The following is a 19,058-nucleotide window of genomic DNA, read 5'->3' as shown; positions in this document are numbered from 1 at the left end:
GTAATGCTGCTTTGAAACGATGTGCGTTGTGAAAAGTGCTATACAAATAAAAAGGACTTGACTTGAGTTACTGACAAACGGCATCTCCTATCAGACATTTTTGCTTCAATTCAAATGTGTTTTCCTTTTCCTGAGGCGCTACTAATAACCTGTTGCGCAAGCAGCTTTAGAGTTCTGGCCCCACTGAAACCAATAAGTAATCGTTTCACATAATCAATAATGAGTGTGATATGGAGGTTACACTGACAATAGGTTTAGGGTTTTGTTAATGGCGAATGGTTAATAAAATATACATTTCTGTTGACTGTATTGCATCATTTACTACTAAAACCAACTCACTTTACTCACTTTTGGTGCCACTCTGTGGACATTTTCCCTGGAAACTGGAGCTCACATGTGGCCATACGTTCAACAACACTTCTAGCTTTGGCCACTGGGGACAGTAGTTATAATTTTTGCCCTACTGTCACCGAATTCACTGTGCGTTCTGTTGTGAAAGCGTACTTGCGTTCATCTGTCATGGATGCATTGCAAGAGATGTGGAAAATGTGAGCTGCTCTCTAAAGGAAATGTATTTACATGCAGCTATGCAAAATGCATTACATTATAATAATGATGACAGGGAGCATGCAAAACTTCACATTATACATCATCAAAAGTAAATCATGTCTGTGATTGAGTATAGATTGTTTTCATACCAACTGAAAACTGTACCGGAGTTAACTTGAACCCAACCACTGACCACCTTTTCTGTACTTGGTGCAGTTCACTGGTGTACACTGAGTTCAAAAAACACTTTCAGACCAACCAACCAACCTAACTGAACACTGATGTCAAACAGGGTCTGCTCTGAAAGGTCTCATGTGAAAGCACTCTAATGTAGCTTTACATTATATTTTTCATTTACTTGCTTAAACCATGTTTAAAAATCTCGGTCACATGAACCATGTTAGGGCTTATTGAAAGCTTAAAAGAATAAAAGTTTCATGCTTCGAGAGGAAACCTGGTTCGGCTCCAGCGGAGAAACAGTAGAGCTGAGTCCAGTTTGGGGAGGGGGGGACACAGTTTAAAAAATAGTATGGCAGCTATCCACGCACACAGCCTTTCTGCCCAGAGCTCAACCTCTGGTAGAGCAAGAAGAAGTGAAGTGTGTGTGTATATGTCTGACTGCGATCCACTGAGTGAGATGTTTTATTTTTTTCTTGAGAAACGTAGAAGGAATATACATAATTAATCTCTTTGTTCCATCATTGACCTGGAGAAGGTCAAATGTTTTTTTCTCAGTTTACCAGCAGACTTCAAAGGGTTTGAAAAAACTGTGGGTTGAATTGTACAGTGATCATCATTTATGTGAGAGCATCACAAAGAAAAAGATACAGGGGGTTGAGAAAGGGAAAGGGGAAGTGGTTGAGTGTTTCTGTATTTGAGACAGTGAGAGATTTTATTTATATGATAGTTGATAGATCACACTGCTCTCTGCACTCCTCACATATAAACATACATGATGAAACTAGTCTGGATTTGTCTAAGGGTGATGGGGGGATGTTGTGGGGAGGAGTTGGGCCATGCCTACAAGAATATGATTGGATAGGACAGCGCACCAGCCGGCTGTCTTCCACGTCCATGTTTGGTTGCTTTGATGTGACCCAGATGTGAAATGTGGTTCAAGGTTGGATGGGATGGGTCACATTCATGCAGAGCTGCATGCTTTTTGGCAGAGAGAACTGTTCCAGGGAAAGGGATTTTCAGGGCTGAATGACTTGGACAGTTTTCAGCTGAGGGGAATAACAGGATGTTTGGATAACACACACGCACACAGCAGTGCAAAACTACTACCCTCACCAAGGGGAGCCACACCATGTATGAAAGTAGAGCACAATGTTCTCTGCAGACTTTTGGGTTTGAATATCATGCCATAGTGGAATGAAGTGCTGAACTACACAAGTCTGATGGACAAAAAACTGGAATTTACATTGTGCTTTTTTTTTTTTTTTTTTTTTTTTTTTTATACAAGTGTTAAATGGAATCAAATGTTTATTTTCCTTTCTGTTAAGAGCTGAATTGGCACAAAAAAAAATTTTTTTGTCTAGATGAGCAAAACGCAAAATTGCTTAGCTTTAATTCAGTCCAGCCAGTTGAAAACTGAATGAACCTACAGTATATGGAGGGCACAGTGTCTACAGACTTCTTAGTTGCACTTTATTTTACAGTACGTGTACTTTCAGTATACTTATAGTGTACTTATCCAAGAAAGTACTGAGTAATATTTAGTAACTACATGTACTTAATATAGGTTATGGTTAGGGTTAGTTTTAGTGTTAGCACCAAGTAATTACTGTAGTTGTTGTAATTATATAAAGTGCTACCGACTTTTTAATTACCAACACTTACGTCCTTCCTTGAATTAAAGAAGCTTTTTTCTTACAATGGATGTTTTGCAGAGATCCACTATTTGCTTAAAGTTTATTCAAATTAAAAAGTTTATTCAAATTAAAGTTAAATAAATTTTCTGTCATTATTTACTAATCCTCATGTTAAGTCATTAGTGTATGACTTTCTTCCATGGAACACAAAACATAAGGCAGAATGTTAGCTTCAGTCATCATTTACTTCCATTGTGTTGCGAGTGAATACTGAATAAGCCTAACATCTCCTTTTGTTTTTCTATGGAAGATAGAAAATCACTTAACGTCTCCATTATTGTAGCATTTGAAATAAAATGTCCTCTTTCTCTTACCGTTTTTTGCATGCTCCTTTAATAAGAATGACATATTTCATAATGCAGAAAAACTGTAACTAATGAACCAATCTGTGTAATGGAGTTATTAATCACCTCTGTGCCAGAAATTGCATTTAATCTTGGCAGAATGTTAGATAGCCAAACTAGAGCGTCATTCTGTTAACATCAAGGTTTTTAGTGTCGTCACTTGTCAGTCAGAGCAATTAAAATAGTCTGAATCTTTTTATAAACATATACTGTAAGTGCAACTGTGAGTTGTTTTTAGAATTATATATACTGTGTGTATATATATATATATATATTGCATGAATAGTGATATTTAACATGAAAGCAATTTCCTACACTATATGTATCTATGGAATGAGTTTCACGAATCTTGTTCATACTGGTTTCAGGTTTCTTCACATATTAGAGAGGAAAAAAATATTAATATTCACCATTCAGTTTGTCATCTATGTCGGCTCATACTGCATGTAGCACTAGCCAATAGACCACTCTAAGATAAAGGTGGAGGGCAGAGCACTGTGTAGAAGGGACAGAGTGCTCTGAACAACAGAATGACAGGCGCTGTTTCCATGTGTGGTTAATGTGAGCAGTTGTGCTATGCAGCTGAGGCCCCATCATCTGTAAGCACTGTTCAGATATCATTTTTTAGATATGCCTTAATTTACTCTATACTCTCTATTGGGAGCACTGATATATTCTTTTCGAACACTCAAATAGACACTACAAAGGAAAGGTGTACAAAGTACCATGGATTGCATGAAGGCTGCCGTGCACTGCAAGTCCTCAAGACCAACCAAGAGTATGACAGTTTCTCATTCTCTTCTAACATGAGAAGTCCTGTTGCTGTAACACTTACATCTGCATTCACTCCACTCTTATATCGTGGTTTATTGTAGGACCATAGTGCTTGGTGTTCTCATTTCAATGCTGTTAATTAATTTGAGTCATCCAATCATGCACCTCTTGCAAAAGGATATCTCATTGATAACCATAAAATAATGTTTTAAGCAGCACCTTTTGCCTCAGCTCAAGGTCACATCACAAACAGTGAACAAACATTTAAGACACAAATGCAACTGACAGACATGGAAAAACACATCATGTGAAAAACAGAAGTACCTACTGCTAACTACAGCCTATCTCTGCATTAAGGAATGACTTTCATCTTAATAAGAGTGAAGAGTTTTGGGACCATGACACTGAATGATCGATCACCCTTTGAGAAAATAGGAAATCTAGGGACGGCAAGCTTGGAAGACCTGCAAGCTTTACCTCCTACATTAATTTCCTTCATTAGAGAGTTTCATGAGCCACACTATCTTTTGTGTTCAAGACAAGTAATGACAAAAAGGATCTTTCTTCATTTATTGGGAACCAGCCATACACAACTGTATGCATTATTTATAATAGAAAATGCACTACTTACAACAAAGGTTATCCAAACATAGCAATACAATCAGCACCATTCAAATCAAACCATCTGATAGTTGCAGTACCACATTAACCAAGATAAAGATTCGGCTGGTTAGCTTCAGCAGTTGGCCCCTGCTGGTAGATGCCATAACTACACATTTATGCAAGCAAACAGTGTTTTATTAAATGGCCATGCAAAAGTAGCCCAAATACACCAACGAATCAACAATATTTTTTAATATTAAACATAGGAATACAGAGTGATCGGTCACATGGCATTTAAGACTTAAACTGTCTCTGGAAGTGGGTGCCCATAAAGCAACACGGCAGCATCCCAGGCTGCACACTGCAGCTGAACAATTGTCATTGAGATGATTGTGAATGTACTTTATATACACAAAAAAAAGATTTACAGTTACCGATTTGTGTGAAATTGATGTGTAAATCTTAAAAAATAGGCCAAAATATTATTTTTATTTTGTGTAGACCTCTTTGCATTCACATGTCCCAGAGATAAAGCTGTCACCAATGGTATCTGTAGAAACAAGAGGGTAAGGATTTTCAATTTAAATTCAGACAGGACATATCACAATTTGCTCAAGTTAGCATGTGACAATTTCATATGAATGTGTCTTGCGACAGGATCCAGGCACAGAGAAAGGACCTCTGACCCAGGTTTTAGCAAGGGGTTACTGTACCCCCCTGTTATGGCCACTAGAGACATGGACAGCCTCCAGTGGGCAAAGCATAGAAGGGATCAAGCCAACAGCAGACTAGTTTTAGGAACTGCTGCAATTCAGAGAGACACCATATACTTAAGTTAATTGCTCACCTAATGACTGTGCTCCTCCATTTCTCCATCTTTGCATTTCATCACCTGAAGAAAAACTTTGGATAAGCAACGATCTTAACACAAACTTAAATATTCAATTTAATTTTTTTTAAACTGTTTCTCCCGACAGGATCCGAAGCAAGGAATATTAAGCCAATACTTCAGGTTTTTGAGAGAATTATTCTACCCCCCTGTGTTAGTCATTCAAAACAAAAGCAGGTCTTGAATGGGCAAAAAAGGGGCCAACTGACAAAACCAGAAAAGAAATGGTATGTCAAATACTTGCCAGGTAACGGTTAGCGAATGATGCGATGGGTGAAAGGTGCCATGCATTGTTCCTGGCAGGCTACTCAGCCTTACAGGCTCCATATGATTAGGACATCTGCTGCATCCCAGGAACAAACTGAGACATCTTTGTACAACAGGCAGAGAATGACTCCTCTGCATGACTCTGACCTCAAGGCCTTGCAAACATCGGAGCCTAGACATGGGTAAAAAAACTGAATAAGTAATAAACTTAACCATCTTCACAAATGAGCAGAATTTAGCATGAACCCCAAACTTGAGCTTCTCTTTGACAGTCTCTGGAGTAAAAAAGGCTGCTAAATTGTCCGATATTTGGAGTTCAATATCGGCACATATGCTCAATGTTTTTAGTCCTCACCGGTTTCATTTCCCCTCTCTCTCTCCTCAACAGTTCCTGTAACTTTTTAACTTTCTAATCAATAAAACTAATATCATTTATTGTCTGCAAATATGTGAATACCTTGTTTAAACAGATGTAATTCACGAACCTTTACTAAACTTGAGCAAATCCAGCATCCTGCCAGATGGGCAGGTTTTAATATTTCTTTATCTGCTGATCTTCTGGGATTTCACACAACAGTCTCTAATTTACTCAGAATGGTGGCAAAAAAAAAAAAAAAAAAAAAAAAAAATAAGAAATTCTCATCCACTGAGGGGAAGTGCTTCATGTGTGCTATGAGTAAGCGTCATATTCACTGTATGTACAATTGGTTTGATTCGTCTTTTCTGAGAAAATGCGATTGCTAAAGCGCACATGCCATAGGGAAAGTGACTATTAAGCCCAAGTACCATAAAAGCCCAATTACTGTTTTATTTTGATATTTAAAAGACAGCAAGAGAAAGATTTGTTGCAGAGGAAGTGCACATATTTGTTGGTAACCTTTTACTTTTTATTTGGTGTCATTCAAATGTTTCATTCTTGAGTTATTTGGGAGCATATGCTACCACTGATCAGAAGCAATTTAGGAAATCTCCACTAAAAAAAAAAAAAAAAAAAGCTATTTTTCTGGAGTCTGAACAACAAACTGGGTGTGGAATGATAAAATTAAATTTAAATTGAGATTACAAAACAAAAGCAACTTGATATTTATCTTTATTTAACAGCAATACTTTGTATTTGAAAAGATGGACTTGAGTATCTGAAGCTAGTGCAGGACACTGTTTGAGTGATGGTCACAAAGATAGATGCAGTAAAAGAAAAAACTGCTGATCACCAAAACAAGATTTAGTGCTCTCTGTAATTATAACTCTTCATGTGGGCTCATAAGGAACAGTGCCTTTGAAAAGCCTGTTTGCTCATAGCTAAAAAGCAGAATTATTGATTAAGCACCAATACCAAACATGCCTTATTGTAAAAGTGTTTTTTATTCAAGAAAAAAATTAAGTTTACACCTTGACTCTACTAGAAATTGAGGTTTAATTTCCCATTGACCCATATTGTTCCTAATAAGCCCACTGAGAAAATAACCCACTGTATCACATTAAAAATTAACCTAATTCATTGCCAACTACAGAATCTATTTTCATTGCAGGGAGAAAATAAATAGGCAGAGAAAATATTTGGACTGTCCAAAATGATAAAGCTTTCTGGATTCAGATATTAAATATTTCATTAACAGGTTATAATGTTTAAATCTAAAAATTAATCAAAATCTAGGTGTCTTAGTAAAATGTGAAGCATTCACATTTTAAAGGCATAGTGGGCTTAAATGGTACACATGTTCCTTATAAGCCCACTCCAGGCTTTTCACAATTGCAATTAAAGTAACAATTTTGTCAGTTTGACGAAATATAACGTGTTTAATCTACGATTTAATACTTTTATAGAAGGCTTAATTGGGTTACTTCCCTTACATGGTTGCTTGACTACTGTGTGCACTCTTTCCTTCGTAATTTATGAATTATGTACAAATAAGTTGCTAAAATTGCATGCCTAAACAGAAAACAATTGAAGTGCTCTTAATTTTTTCCAAAGTTAAAGTAGTGTGAAATGTTGACTCATAGTGCTAAAGGGTTTAAGATATTTTAAACATATAACTTACTATATTAAATTGTGTGATATATTAGCATCATATCAGCCACGCTTCTCTCTGGATATCGGCATTGGTAATTTAAGAAAAAAATCATATCGGTTGACCACTAGTAAAAGATTGAAAGTGTATCTTTTGTTAGTCACTGAGGAAGCACGTGGCTGTTACTTCTGAAATACAATCAAGAACCAGCCTTACTTACCTACTAAGACATAACTACTAAGGCATAGTAGTTAACTAGCCTCTCTTCAGTCGGGTGGTTCAGATGACAAGTATTGGGGTTCAGATGGCCAATCTATAACAAAATATAGCAAGGTTTAAATTTGCATCGGCAGGCGGACAGGCCGCACATTCACCACGTGCAGACAGGATCTCGCGCCATACATGGACTTTATATAAAACAGCTTAAAACAACAGTAATCGTGAAACGCATAAATGTAACCACATTTTATTTTTTAACACACTTTTATTTGACGCCAAGAAATATTTTTATATCCTCTATCGAACCTTACACAGTAATCGTCCCACCATAATAAACAGGTCAAATTTGTACAACATAAATTTAAATCTGGTTGTTTTAATACCTCAACGGAAAAAAGGGTCATACTTCCATAATAAAACAAATGTGCAACCATGTAATCATACACACTCACCAACAACCACACTGCATCCGCTCATGCTGTTTGCGTCTGCTCTGTCTGAAGATCTCTGGAGAAGAGAATGAACACGTGTGAGCAGAGCGAGGAATCCTGGGATATTTAAAGAGACATTTTCTAGCGGTAGAGAATGAATGACAGAGAAGATGAGATAAGATAAATCTTAAAAATAAATAAAATAAAGGTAGAGGAACGTTCACATACTATTGCGTTGAAACGCTGTACTTAAAAGCACACTCAGCTTTAGAAATTGGCTTTTTATATATTCCTTTAAGCGGGATATATAAGTATAAAAAAATAATTTTCAATAGTAAACCCCAGATCAGAATTGAATTTGTGGAAAAGAAAAATACTTGAAAATAGAACAATATATATTTTAATGATAATATTTGCAATATTAATAATGTGATGTGAACTGCAAAGGGACAATACCTTCGGTAGTCCCAAGACTCTCTATTCCTCATTCTATTGGCCAAAACGAATCCTCGAGCGAATGTGTTTCACCGTTCATTGGTGAGTCAATCTGTCAATCAAGTAGCGCAGCGGTTCGTGTCGTAAACAACAAATGCACCAATCCCGTCTCAGTGGGCGGGGTTTAACCGCTAATCCAGGATGTTAGTGTGCCGTCTATTACGTGCATCTAGCAGTGATGTTTACAATAAATATAGTAGGCTTTGCTGTTTTTCGTTGCAGTGACCATGAATGAAACAACTAGATGAACGTGTTAGATGTTTATTTTCGCATTGGTTGCGCTTTGCATGAGCAGCGGGGATTGAATGGTCACTGATTGCTGTCCTCGGTTGGGATTGCAGCTTGGCCTGACAGTGCTGCTATTACAGTCATGTTTATTTTTTCATAACGATGGCTGCGAGGGGTACCTTATAAACTAAATGACTGTCAGAAATATTGCCTCCATTTGTAATATGGTAAGTATGAATGTGTGGCAAGCGCGCTGGCTAGCTCTTATGTAATGATGATGATGATGGTTGTTTGCGTTCACTCACAGTCAGGTGCATGACCTCATTTATGGCTGATGTGTACATGAATCACCCTTTTATTTAATGCATCTATCATCACTAGACATATTTACATGCTCAAATAATAGACCAGGGGTGGTGGTGTAAGACAAAAATAGCTTTGTTTCAAAGGAAAGGCTAGCAGTATCAGTGATGCCCTCCTTGTGTTGAGATACAGCTTTCTTTAGATTTTACATTATGTAGCTGAGATGTTAAACTTTTTTTTCCCTCCAACCTTTTGAAAATCATTTTTAAGAGAAATCACAATTTAAGAAATAAAATATTGGGGTAATATGTGTTTAAAGGTCTATGTAATGATAACTAAAAGGTAAGTGGGATGCTTCCTAAAATGAAATAGCTGGATACTGTATAATATATCCAAAAAAATCTATTAATTTGTTGATCATTTTGTGATAAACATCTTCCTTTAACATGACCACTGCTGTAACAATTAACAAGTCTTCTCAAACCTTGGAGAGCACAGAACTGAAGAAAAACAGTTGCACACAGGTGACACATAGTTTACCATTTCTGTTTACTATAACTAATTTTAGTGCTTTGCATGGTTGAACAATTTCTATGTATTTTATCGGCCAACAGTGTTCTACACTTTTGTGCTTACTGTCTCTGTTGTGCCCTTTTTGCCATTTTGGGGGCTTAACATGTAGTAGGCTAAAAGGAACAGAACTAGTGTTTTTATGTAATACTACAGTGCTTCAGTTTCATTGAAGCATTGTTGTTGGATATCTGTAAGCCTGCATATTTCAGTGACTGAAACTGGCCTGAAGTCTCACAGGCAGCTGTTCATCCTCAAATAACTACAGGTGGCGTGTCAGTCAGGGCTAGATGTTGTTAGGAATATGAATAGTGAATTATTGCCAGCATGGCAGGGCTCAGACTTAAGGTCTGACTACTGCTGCTGGTTATGTAACCAGTGGACTGACAGGGTTCATTTGTTCATCATTTTGTGTGTTTTGGGGGCCTCATTTTGTAGTGGCTCACTGACCACGGGTACAAGGCAAGCTAATAAAATGTGCTTCTTCATGTCTTCCATGTACAGTACAGTCCTGCTTAAATTACCACGATTAGTGTGTGTTTGGTGTGCACAGCTGCAGACCTACATTTCAGTTTTATTACATGTCTATTACCTGTGCTGCAAATTAAGAACATGCTTTTATTACCTGTGCTACAGTTTGAGATTACCTGTGCTGCAGTTTAAGAACATGTGTCTATAACTTGTGCTTCAGTCTGAGAACATGCATCTATTACCTGTGCTTTAGTTTGAAAACATGCGTTTATTATGTGTACTTTAGTTTTAGAACGTGTCTATTACCTGTGCTTTAATTTTAGAACATGCGTCAATAATCTAGCCAGAGGGGAACTGGCTCGCACAGTGAGTCTGGTTTCTCCCAAGGTTATTTTTCTCCATTAAACAACATCTTATGGAGTTTTGTGTTCCTTGCCACAGTTGCCTTCAGCTTGCTCACTGGGGTTATATATACAATTATAATTAAATACTTATTTTTAAACAATACACAATCATATTTTATCAAACTACACAATGATGACTAAGACTTTATAGATATTACAGTTTTATCTTCTGTTAATGAATGATCTTCTGTAAAGCTGCTTTGAAATGATGTGTGTTGTGAAAGGCGCTATACAAATAAAAATGACTTGATTTGAATAATCTGTGCTTCCGTTTTAGAACATGCATCAAAAATCTGTGCTTCAGTTTTAGAACATGCGTCAATAATCTGTGCTTCTGTTTTAGAACGTGTCTATTACGTGTGCTTCAGTTTTAGAACATGCGTCAATAATCTGTGCTTCAGTTTTAGAACATGCGTCAATAATCTGTGCTTCTGTTTTAGAACGTGTCTATTACGTGTGCTTCAGTTTTAGAACATGCGTCAATAATCTGTGCTTCAGTTTTAGAACATGCGTCAATAATCTGTGCTTCTGTTTTAGAACGTGTCTATTACGTGTGCTTCAGTTTTAGAACACGCGTCAATAATCTGTGCTTCAGTTTTAGAACATGCGTCAATAATCTGTGCTTCTGTTTTAGAACGTGTCTATTACGTGTGCTTCAGTTTTAGAACATGCATCAATAATCTGTGCTTCAGTTTTAGAACATGCATCAATAATCTGCGCTTCAGTTTTAGAACATGCATCAATAATCTGCGCTTCAGTTTTAGAATATGCATCAATAATCTGTGCTTCAGTTTTAGAACATGCATCAATAATCTGCGCTTCAGTTTTAGAATATGCGTCAATAATCTGTGCTTCAGTTTTAGAACATGTGTTAATAATCTGTGCTTCAGTTTTAGAACATGCATCAATAATCTGTGCTTCAGTTTTAGAATATGCATCAATAATCTGTGCTTCAGTTTTAGAATATGCGTCAATAATCTGTGCTTCAGTTTTAGAACATGTGTTAATAATCTGTGCTTCAGTTTTAGAACATGCATCAATAATCTGTGCTTCAGTTTTAGAATATGCATCAATAATCTGCGCTTCCATTTTAGAACATGCATCAAAAATCTGTGCTTCAGTTTTAGAACGTGTCTATTACCTGTACTTCAGTTTTAGAACATGCATCAATAATCTGTGCCTCAGTTTTAGAACATGCGTCAATAATCTGTGCTTCAGTTTTAGAATATGCATCAATAAGCTGTGCTTCAATTTTAGAACATGCGTCAATAATCTGTGCTTCAGTTTTAGAACATGCATCAAAAATCTGTGCTTCAGTTTTAGAACGTGTCTATTACCTGTGCTTCAGTTTTAGAACATGCGTCAATAATCTGTGCTTCAGTTTTAGAATATGCATCAATAATCTGTGCTTCAGTTTTAGAACATGTGTTAATAATCTGTGCTTCAGTTTTAGAACATGCATCAATAATCTGTGCTTCAGTTTTAGAATATGCATCAATAATCTGCGCTTCCATTTTAGAACATGCATCAAAAATCTGTGCTTCAGTTTTAGAACGTGTCTATTACCTGTACTTCAGTTTTAGAACATGCATCAATAATCTGTGCTTCAGTTTTAGAATATGTATCAATAATCTGTGCTTCAGTTTTAGAATATGCATCAGTAATCTGCGCTTCAGTTTTAGAACATGCGTCAATAATCTGTGCTTCAGTTTTAGAATATGCATCAATAATCTGTGCTTCAGTTTTAGAATATGCATCAGTAATCTGCGCTTCAGTTTTAGAACATGCGTCAGTAATCTGTGCTTCAGTTTTAGAATATGCATCAATAATCTGTGCTTCAGTTTGAGAACATGCGTCAATAATCTGTGCTTCAGTTTTAGAACATGCGTCAATAATCTGTGCTTCAGTTTTAGAATATGCGTCAATAATCTGTGCTTCAGTTTTAGAACATGTGTCAATAATCTGTGCTTCAGTTTTAGAACGTGTCTATTACCTGTGCTTCAGTTTTAGAACGTGTCTATTACCTGTGCTTCAATTTTAGAACATGCATCAATAATCTGTGCTTCAGTTTTATAATATGCATCAATAATCTGCACTTCAGTTTTAGAACATGCGTCAATAATCTGCGCTTCCATTTTAGAACATGCATCAGAAATCTGTGCTTCAGTTTTAGAACGTGTCTATTACCTGTGCTTCAGTTTTAGAACATGCATCAATAATCTGTTCTTCAGTTTTAGAATATGCATCAATAATCTGTGCTTCAGTTTTAGAATATGCATCAATAATCTGCGCTTCAGTTTTAGAACATGCGTCAATAATCTGTGCTTCAGTTTTAGAACATGCGTCAATAATCTGTGCTTCAGTTTTAGAACGTGTCTATTACGTGTGCTTCAGTTTTAGAATATGCATCAATAATCTGCGCTTCAGTTTTAGAACATGCATCAATAATCTGTGCTTCAGTTTTAGAACATGCGTCAATAATCTGTGCTTCAGTTTTAGAACATGCATCAAAAATCTGTGCTTCAGTTTTAGAACGTGTCTATTACCTGTGCTTCAGTTTTAGAACATGCATCAATAATCTGTTCTTCAGTTTTAGAATATGCATCAATAATCTGTGCTTCAGTTTTAGAACGTGTCTATTACCTGTGCTTCAGTTTTAGAACATGCATCAATAATCTGTGCTTCAGTTTTAAAATATCCATCAATAATCTGCGCTTCAGTTTTAGAATATGCATCAATAATCTGCGCTTCCATTTTAGAACATTCATCAAAAATCTGTGCTTCAGTTTTAGAACATGCATCAATAATCTGTGCTTCAGTTTTAGAATATGCGTCAATAATCTTTGCTTCAATTTTAGAACAAGCATCTATTACCTGTGCTTCAGTTTTAGAACATGCATCAAAAATCTGTGCTTCCGTTTTTGAGCATGCATCAAAAATCTGTGCTTCAGTTTTAGAATATGCATCAATAATCTTTGCTTCAGTTTTAGAACATGTGTATATTACCTGTGCTTTATTTTTAGACCATGCATTTATTTTCTGTGGTTCAGTTTGAGAACATGCATCTATTACCTATGCTTTAGTTTGAAAATTGACGTTTGTGTGTACTTGTATGCAATGCATACCCATCTATGTGCTTTGGCAGGTTTCATAGTCTTCGCAGAAACAAAGACAGGCTATTTGGCGATTGGCGAAAAGAAAATGACCCCTATTTAAAGTCAAATGTTGCCAAAGGTACCTTCACGTTGTTTAGACAACATAATGGCACTTTTTTCAAAAGCCTTTGAGCTCAGAGTATTTGATAGCCCTTATGAATGAATGCAGTGCATTACTTGACCGTTGCTAATTATTGTAACTGAAAAACCTTCAAGCTCTGAAGTCTCTGTTAGACAATGCTTGATTTATATTTCAAGTGAATGGGTAGTAAAGAAAAAATTGGTAGCCAGAAATTAAGTTCTTAGTGGATTGCTGTCTCGGGTCATTAATACTGAAATAGACAATGCACAGGCTAATTCCCATCTTTCAACTGTCAGTCATCCTCTTGACTCCCCTGGTTTATGATTTAGATCTCTGTCTCAGACCTGAATTGTCTAACTGGATCAAACTGTGATGGGTGCAGTCATTCTTTACCTGTTGTGTTCATTCCAGAGTTATTAGAAGATACTCGAGTTATATGTTGGGTCAAAAAAGATTTTCACAATTAAATTTAAATGGATAAAGAATTAATAAAGGCTGAATATGAAGATGAAACAGGGGTAATATAAACAGTAGATATAGCTTAAATCTTATGATCAGCAAATCCATAATTTAATCATCTGTCAGTGATTTCAGCATTACTGGAACTGAAAAACTCAAACACTTCCTGGTTAGTAGTTCTATTCATTATTAAGGCTTTGCATACAACGGCTCTTCCTGCCACAGAGCTCTATTACATCTTCAGTGGTCTGTCACTCAGCTGTTGTTAAATGGAACCTTCACTAAAACACTTGATACTTTGAGAGTATCAGTTTAAATGGAATTGACTCAAATTATACCTGAGTGCCCACTGCTCTTTGCAGAGTTGACCTAGTTACTATGAAGTACAGTTATTTCCAGTTATTTGTGTTGGAAAAACTAAAGAAACCTTTTTAGAAAACATTAGATTGTGATCTGTTTGGAAATCTTATTTTCTTTTATTTTTATTTTGTATTTTTTTCATATAGCGGAGCAGTCACTGGAGCATAATCTGATCTATTTTTTTGTTTTTTGGATGAACTATTTTAAACTTACTTGTGAAAATCAGTTGTTTATTGGGTGCAGAAAAGGCAGAAAGTGTTCTTTGGGCTGGTAGCCAGTCAGTCTTATAAACACTGTTAGGCTGATATTTCACTGTTTTATTTCCTCCCTGTCGCAATCAAAGTGCAAAAATGTATGTATTAGAGCCATAGTGCACACTTGGTCTTTTGAAGCATGAGAATAAATGTTTTATATAAAATGAAAGGTGGTGTAATGGAAAATGTGTAATTACATCTCTCAGTTTTTCTTTCTCTCCTCTCAGGGCACCAATGCCTCTGCTCTGGAGAAAGACATTGGCCCAGAGCAGTTCCCCATTAATGAACACTACTTTGGATTGGTCAATGTAAGTATTACACCACATTACACGGCATCTAAAAAACGCTGAGCTCCTGCGCAAGATACTGAAAAGACACAAGACAGTGAGACATGGCACAGTGGTCAAAGATGGGCAGGTCAGGACAGGTCAGCTTGACAAAGCAGAATTTATTCTGGCAGCCATTAGCTGCAGCTGGTATGAATAATGAATATTATGTTACTGTTCAGTCTAACAAAGCTGAACCTTTGAGGTCATGCTGCCTTTTGTTTTCAGTTTTAGTAGAACAGTAGTTACAGTAGTATCTCACTTAGTCGTCAGGAGATATTAAAACGGATACCACAAAAAGTAGGTCACATTTTGTGAAATTTAGCGGCATAATTATATTTCTATTGTCATTTATTTAGATGTCTGCCTGATCTAATGAGTTTAATTTCGAGGGGGAATGCTTTACTGCTTTAATTTTAACCAAGGATTTTAAGACCTTTCATTACAAGGTTGCAATAAAAAGCATTAAAAAATTGCTGCTTTATGAGAGATTTGATTATGACCAAATCAAATGGTGTGTCTTTTGTGGTATTGAAGCCCATGGAAAGCAGTGGTGTCATCGGAGGCATGACCTTGTGGTCCGCAGATGTGCTCCGAGACATTAGCCGTTTTTCCACCATTGGGCAGAAACGGTTCTCGCTGTAAAACTGTGCCAGTCTGGGCCATTTGGCACGGTTATGGTTTTTCTTTTTCCACTGTGGTGCTGCAAAATCAGGATTATTACCTACGTCACAAACACAACAGTTGCCGATATCATGAGAGGTTAACATTTGAGCGAGTTCATTCATTATGTAGGATGATCACATATTCCAGTTTTTAGGGCTGCTTTTTCCCCTGAATTTTCCCCTGCCAAAGCACTGGAACGACCACTTCGCAAAAAGGAATACAAAGAAAAAAAGGTGACAGGTTAACCATCAACCTTTGTTTTGACATGAACACACAGAAAGATAAAAGTTCCCAGACTAACTAAGGACATTTATAGATAAAATAAATGTGTAAGATATTGATATATTATATACGTTTTATTGAGCTAACTAGCGTTATCTACCTCCCTGACAAAAAAGGTGTGTAGAAAAGTAATGTATTGTACTAGTTAAACTATTATCATAAAATCATGAATATACACTAAACATACACATTTTTTTATTAACTTCTAAGCGCACTTAGCCAGCTGTCTAGAAACAACTGTGTTACCCTGGCACTGGCAAATTGGCAATCGCTAGTCGCCACAAAACCATTCCACCAGTATGGTTGAGTACGGTAAGCTAACTGTGCTGAGAAATTTAGCTGAGAACGGTTTGTACTTGCACCGTGTTGTACCGTGCTCAAGTTGAAATGCTACTGGAATGTTCCTTAGCACGCTCAGAAACATTCGGCCACATGGTGGAAAAGAGCTTATTGCACCGTAGTGCTCATTTGGGTAATGGGGTTTGAGTCTAGGCCATGTCCTGTCCCAATCCTGTACCCCCCTCCCCCACTCTTTTACACATTGTTTCTTGACATCTTCACTTTCACTGTCAATTAAAAAATAAACAGCATGACAAAAATAACCCTAAAAAGTAATAAACGGCGTTTTAAGGGGCTGTTCACACCGAACGCGTTTTTGTGTACGCCATCTCTGTTTTTCAGTTGTTTTTCTTTGTAAACGTGCTAGCTGGATGTTTTTGACCGTTGTGTTCTAATGGTTGGTCTCAAGACACATGCATTCTGTTATATATGCGTTGCACTCTGTCTAGATTCTTTTTTAGTGACAGAATGTGTTTGGTGGCCCCTAAAAGTCAGAAGTTAGAAAAAGAAGCAAAACAATGTTCTGTTGTAAGGGCAATAGTGAGTGCTGCTCTTTCAGCTTGTGCAGGTCATGTTTTTAGAGAGCATTTGATCCAACATTATACAGTGCGTTCATAAAGTATTCAGACCCCTTCATTTTTTTTCACATCAATCTACACTCCATACCCCATAATGACAAAGCAAAAACAGATTTTTGATAACTTTGCAAATTTATTAAAAAGATAAAACTGAAATATCACATTGACATACACTACCGGTCAAAAGTTTTGAAACACTTACTCATTCTTTATTATAATTTTTTTTTCTTCACATTTTAGAATAATAGTAAAGTCATCAAAACTATGGAATAACATAAATGGAACTATGAGAATTATGTTGTGACTAAACAAAATCCAAAATAAATCAAAACTGTGTTATATTTTAGCATCTTCTTTGCCTAGAATTTGCAGACATGTACTCTTGACATTTTCTCAACCAGCTTCTTGAGGTATCACCCTGGGATGCTTTTTAAACAGTATTGAAGGAGTTCCCATCTATGTTGGGCACTTATTGGCTGCTTTTCTTTATTATTTGGTCCAAGTCATCAATTTCAAAAACTTTTTTTTTTTTCATTAAATTTTAGTTTTATAATGAAATAAATTAATATGGTGGCACAATTATATTTTTGTCTACAAAACTAATTTCAAACATTTAAGCATACGCCTTCAGATCAAAAGATTTTTAAGATCATGAGAAACATTTCGGTCAAGGGTTTCAAAACATTTGACCGGTAGTGTATATAAATTTGTGAAGTTATGAAAAATCGGGTTTTTGCTTTGTCATTATGGGATATGGAGTGTAGATTGATGTGAAAAAATAAATAAATAATTTTTTAAAGCATTTTAGCATAAGGCTGCAACATAACAAAATGTGAAAAAAAAATGAAGGGGTCTGAATACTTTATGAATGCACTGTATTTTGTTCAGCCCTTGATTTGCTTTTAGCATGGAGTTGGTAGTTGGGATTTGTCTCCCTTGATCATGTGTGAGTCTGTTTACATGCACACCAATACGCTGATAACTCCTAAAACTCAGATCTCATGTGCCCAACACGTGCGTACATTGGATAAGCCGGTTAGAACCTTGGTAAAAGTGTTTACATGCACACCAATACGCTGATAACTCCTAAAACTCAGATCTCATGTGACCAACACGTGCGTACATTGGATAAGCCGGTTAGAACCTTGGTAAAAGTGTTTACATGCGATGCGAAATTGGCGTAACGGGCAAAAATCTACCAGTTTCGATCTGTTTATTCTTTAGCCGTTTATGATCTTACACCGATAAAGGAAAGCCGTGCAATGCCTTTAAATGACCACACACTTCTATTAAGAATAATCGGTGTAAAAACGTGCATGTTAATGAGCTCAATGTCTCGTCTAGCTCCACATTTGAGTGCAATCTCTGTGTTTGATTGATGCTCACTTCTTCACTGGCATGCCTCAAGCATGTATTGTTCCATATTTATCTCTTATTTTCAAAGAGTTTTTTAATTGCATCCTAAGTGTCCTTTGTTTGTTTCCTGCTCAAAAAATTGATTAGCTCATCCAAAATAATTTCTCTCTCCTGTCTCTTTCTCTAGTTTGGGAACACGTGTTACTGTAACTCAGTACTGCAGGCTCTGTATTTCTGCCGGCCATTCAGGGAGAATGTGTTGGCATATAAAGTCCAACAGAAGAAGAAGGAGAACCTTCTCACCTGTCTGGCTGACCTCTTCCACAGTATCGCCACGCAGAAGAAGAAGGTTGGCGTGATCCCTCCCAAGAAGTTCATCTCACGTCTACGGAAGGAGAACGGTGAGGGAACCAAGAAGCTTGACCTGCCACCAAACTCACCTCCCTCAATGAATGTCACAATGATTCTACTCTTACTTAATATTCAGTTGAACTGGGATCTGTTTATAGATCTTAATAAGAGTAGGCATGGGTCAGGAAAGTTGACTAGACGTCCAAGAACTGACAAGGCAATTTATTAAGTCTAATTCAATTTCATAGCATTAATTTACATAGATTTGTTAGCTTTAATATTTTTCGTAGCTTTGATTGAAAGGGGATGAATTGAAGCGATATTTCACCTAAAAATGAAAATTCTCTCATCATTTACTCACCCTCATGCCATTCCAGATGTGTTTGACTTACTTCTGCAGAACACAAATTAAGATTTTTA

The 19,058-nt window shown here is 36.6% G+C and overlaps 1 protein-coding gene, 2 long non-coding RNA genes and 2 other non-coding genes across 9 annotated transcripts in view; 1 reads left to right on the top strand and 4 right to left on the bottom strand.

Moving 5' to 3' along the window:
- Positions 1-4,097: 4,097 nt before the first annotated feature.
- On the bottom strand, positions 4,098-5,042 carry LOC127416528 (uncharacterized). Its single transcript, XR_007893126.1, has 2 exons — positions 4,992-5,042; positions 4,098-4,694 (listed from the first exon to the last, which is right to left on the bottom strand). It is a non-coding gene; the product is annotated as an uncharacterized LOC127416528 (long non-coding RNA).
- On the bottom strand, positions 4,784-4,903 carry LOC127416557 (small nucleolar RNA SNORA26). Its single transcript, XR_007893143.1, has one exon. It is a non-coding gene; the product is annotated as a small nucleolar RNA SNORA26 (small nucleolar RNA).
- Positions 5,043-5,103: 61 nt separating the features above from the next.
- On the bottom strand, positions 5,104-5,225 carry LOC127416556 (small nucleolar RNA SNORA26). The gene has a single exon (XR_007893142.1). It is a non-coding gene; the product is annotated as a small nucleolar RNA SNORA26 (small nucleolar RNA).
- A 55-nt stretch (positions 5,226-5,280) lies between these two features.
- Positions 5,281-8,058, bottom strand: LOC127416527 (uncharacterized). The gene is made up of 3 exons (XR_007893125.1): positions 7,981-8,058; positions 7,530-7,622; positions 5,281-5,472 (listed from the first exon to the last, which is right to left on the bottom strand). It is a non-coding gene; the product is annotated as an uncharacterized LOC127416527 (long non-coding RNA).
- A 524-nt stretch (positions 8,059-8,582) lies between these two features.
- The window catches only part of LOC127416519 (ubiquitin carboxyl-terminal hydrolase 46-like), a 28,261-nt gene continuing 17,785 nt past the window's right edge, over positions 8,583-19,058 (top strand). Inside the window, exons 1-4 of one of the 5 annotated variants that reach the window (XM_051655949.1) lie at positions 8,924-9,509; positions 13,576-13,664; positions 14,968-15,048; positions 18,475-18,688. In XM_051655949.1, the coding sequence (XP_051511909.1) occupies positions 13,653-13,664; positions 14,968-15,048; positions 18,475-18,688 (307 nt within the window). In that variant the 5' untranslated portion in view covers positions 8,924-9,509; positions 13,576-13,652. The other 4 variants (XM_051655947.1, XM_051655948.1, XM_051655946.1 and 1 more) reach the window with 4 other exon arrangements.

This window comes from Myxocyprinus asiaticus, chromosome 25, assembly GCF_019703515.2.
Source record: "Myxocyprinus asiaticus isolate MX2 ecotype Aquarium Trade chromosome 25, UBuf_Myxa_2, whole genome shotgun sequence".
NCBI lineage: Eukaryota > Metazoa > Chordata > Actinopteri > Cypriniformes > Catostomidae > Myxocyprinus > Myxocyprinus asiaticus.
The sequence above is the reverse complement of the archived record's forward strand: the minus strand, read 5'-3'. Positions and strand labels throughout refer to the sequence as shown.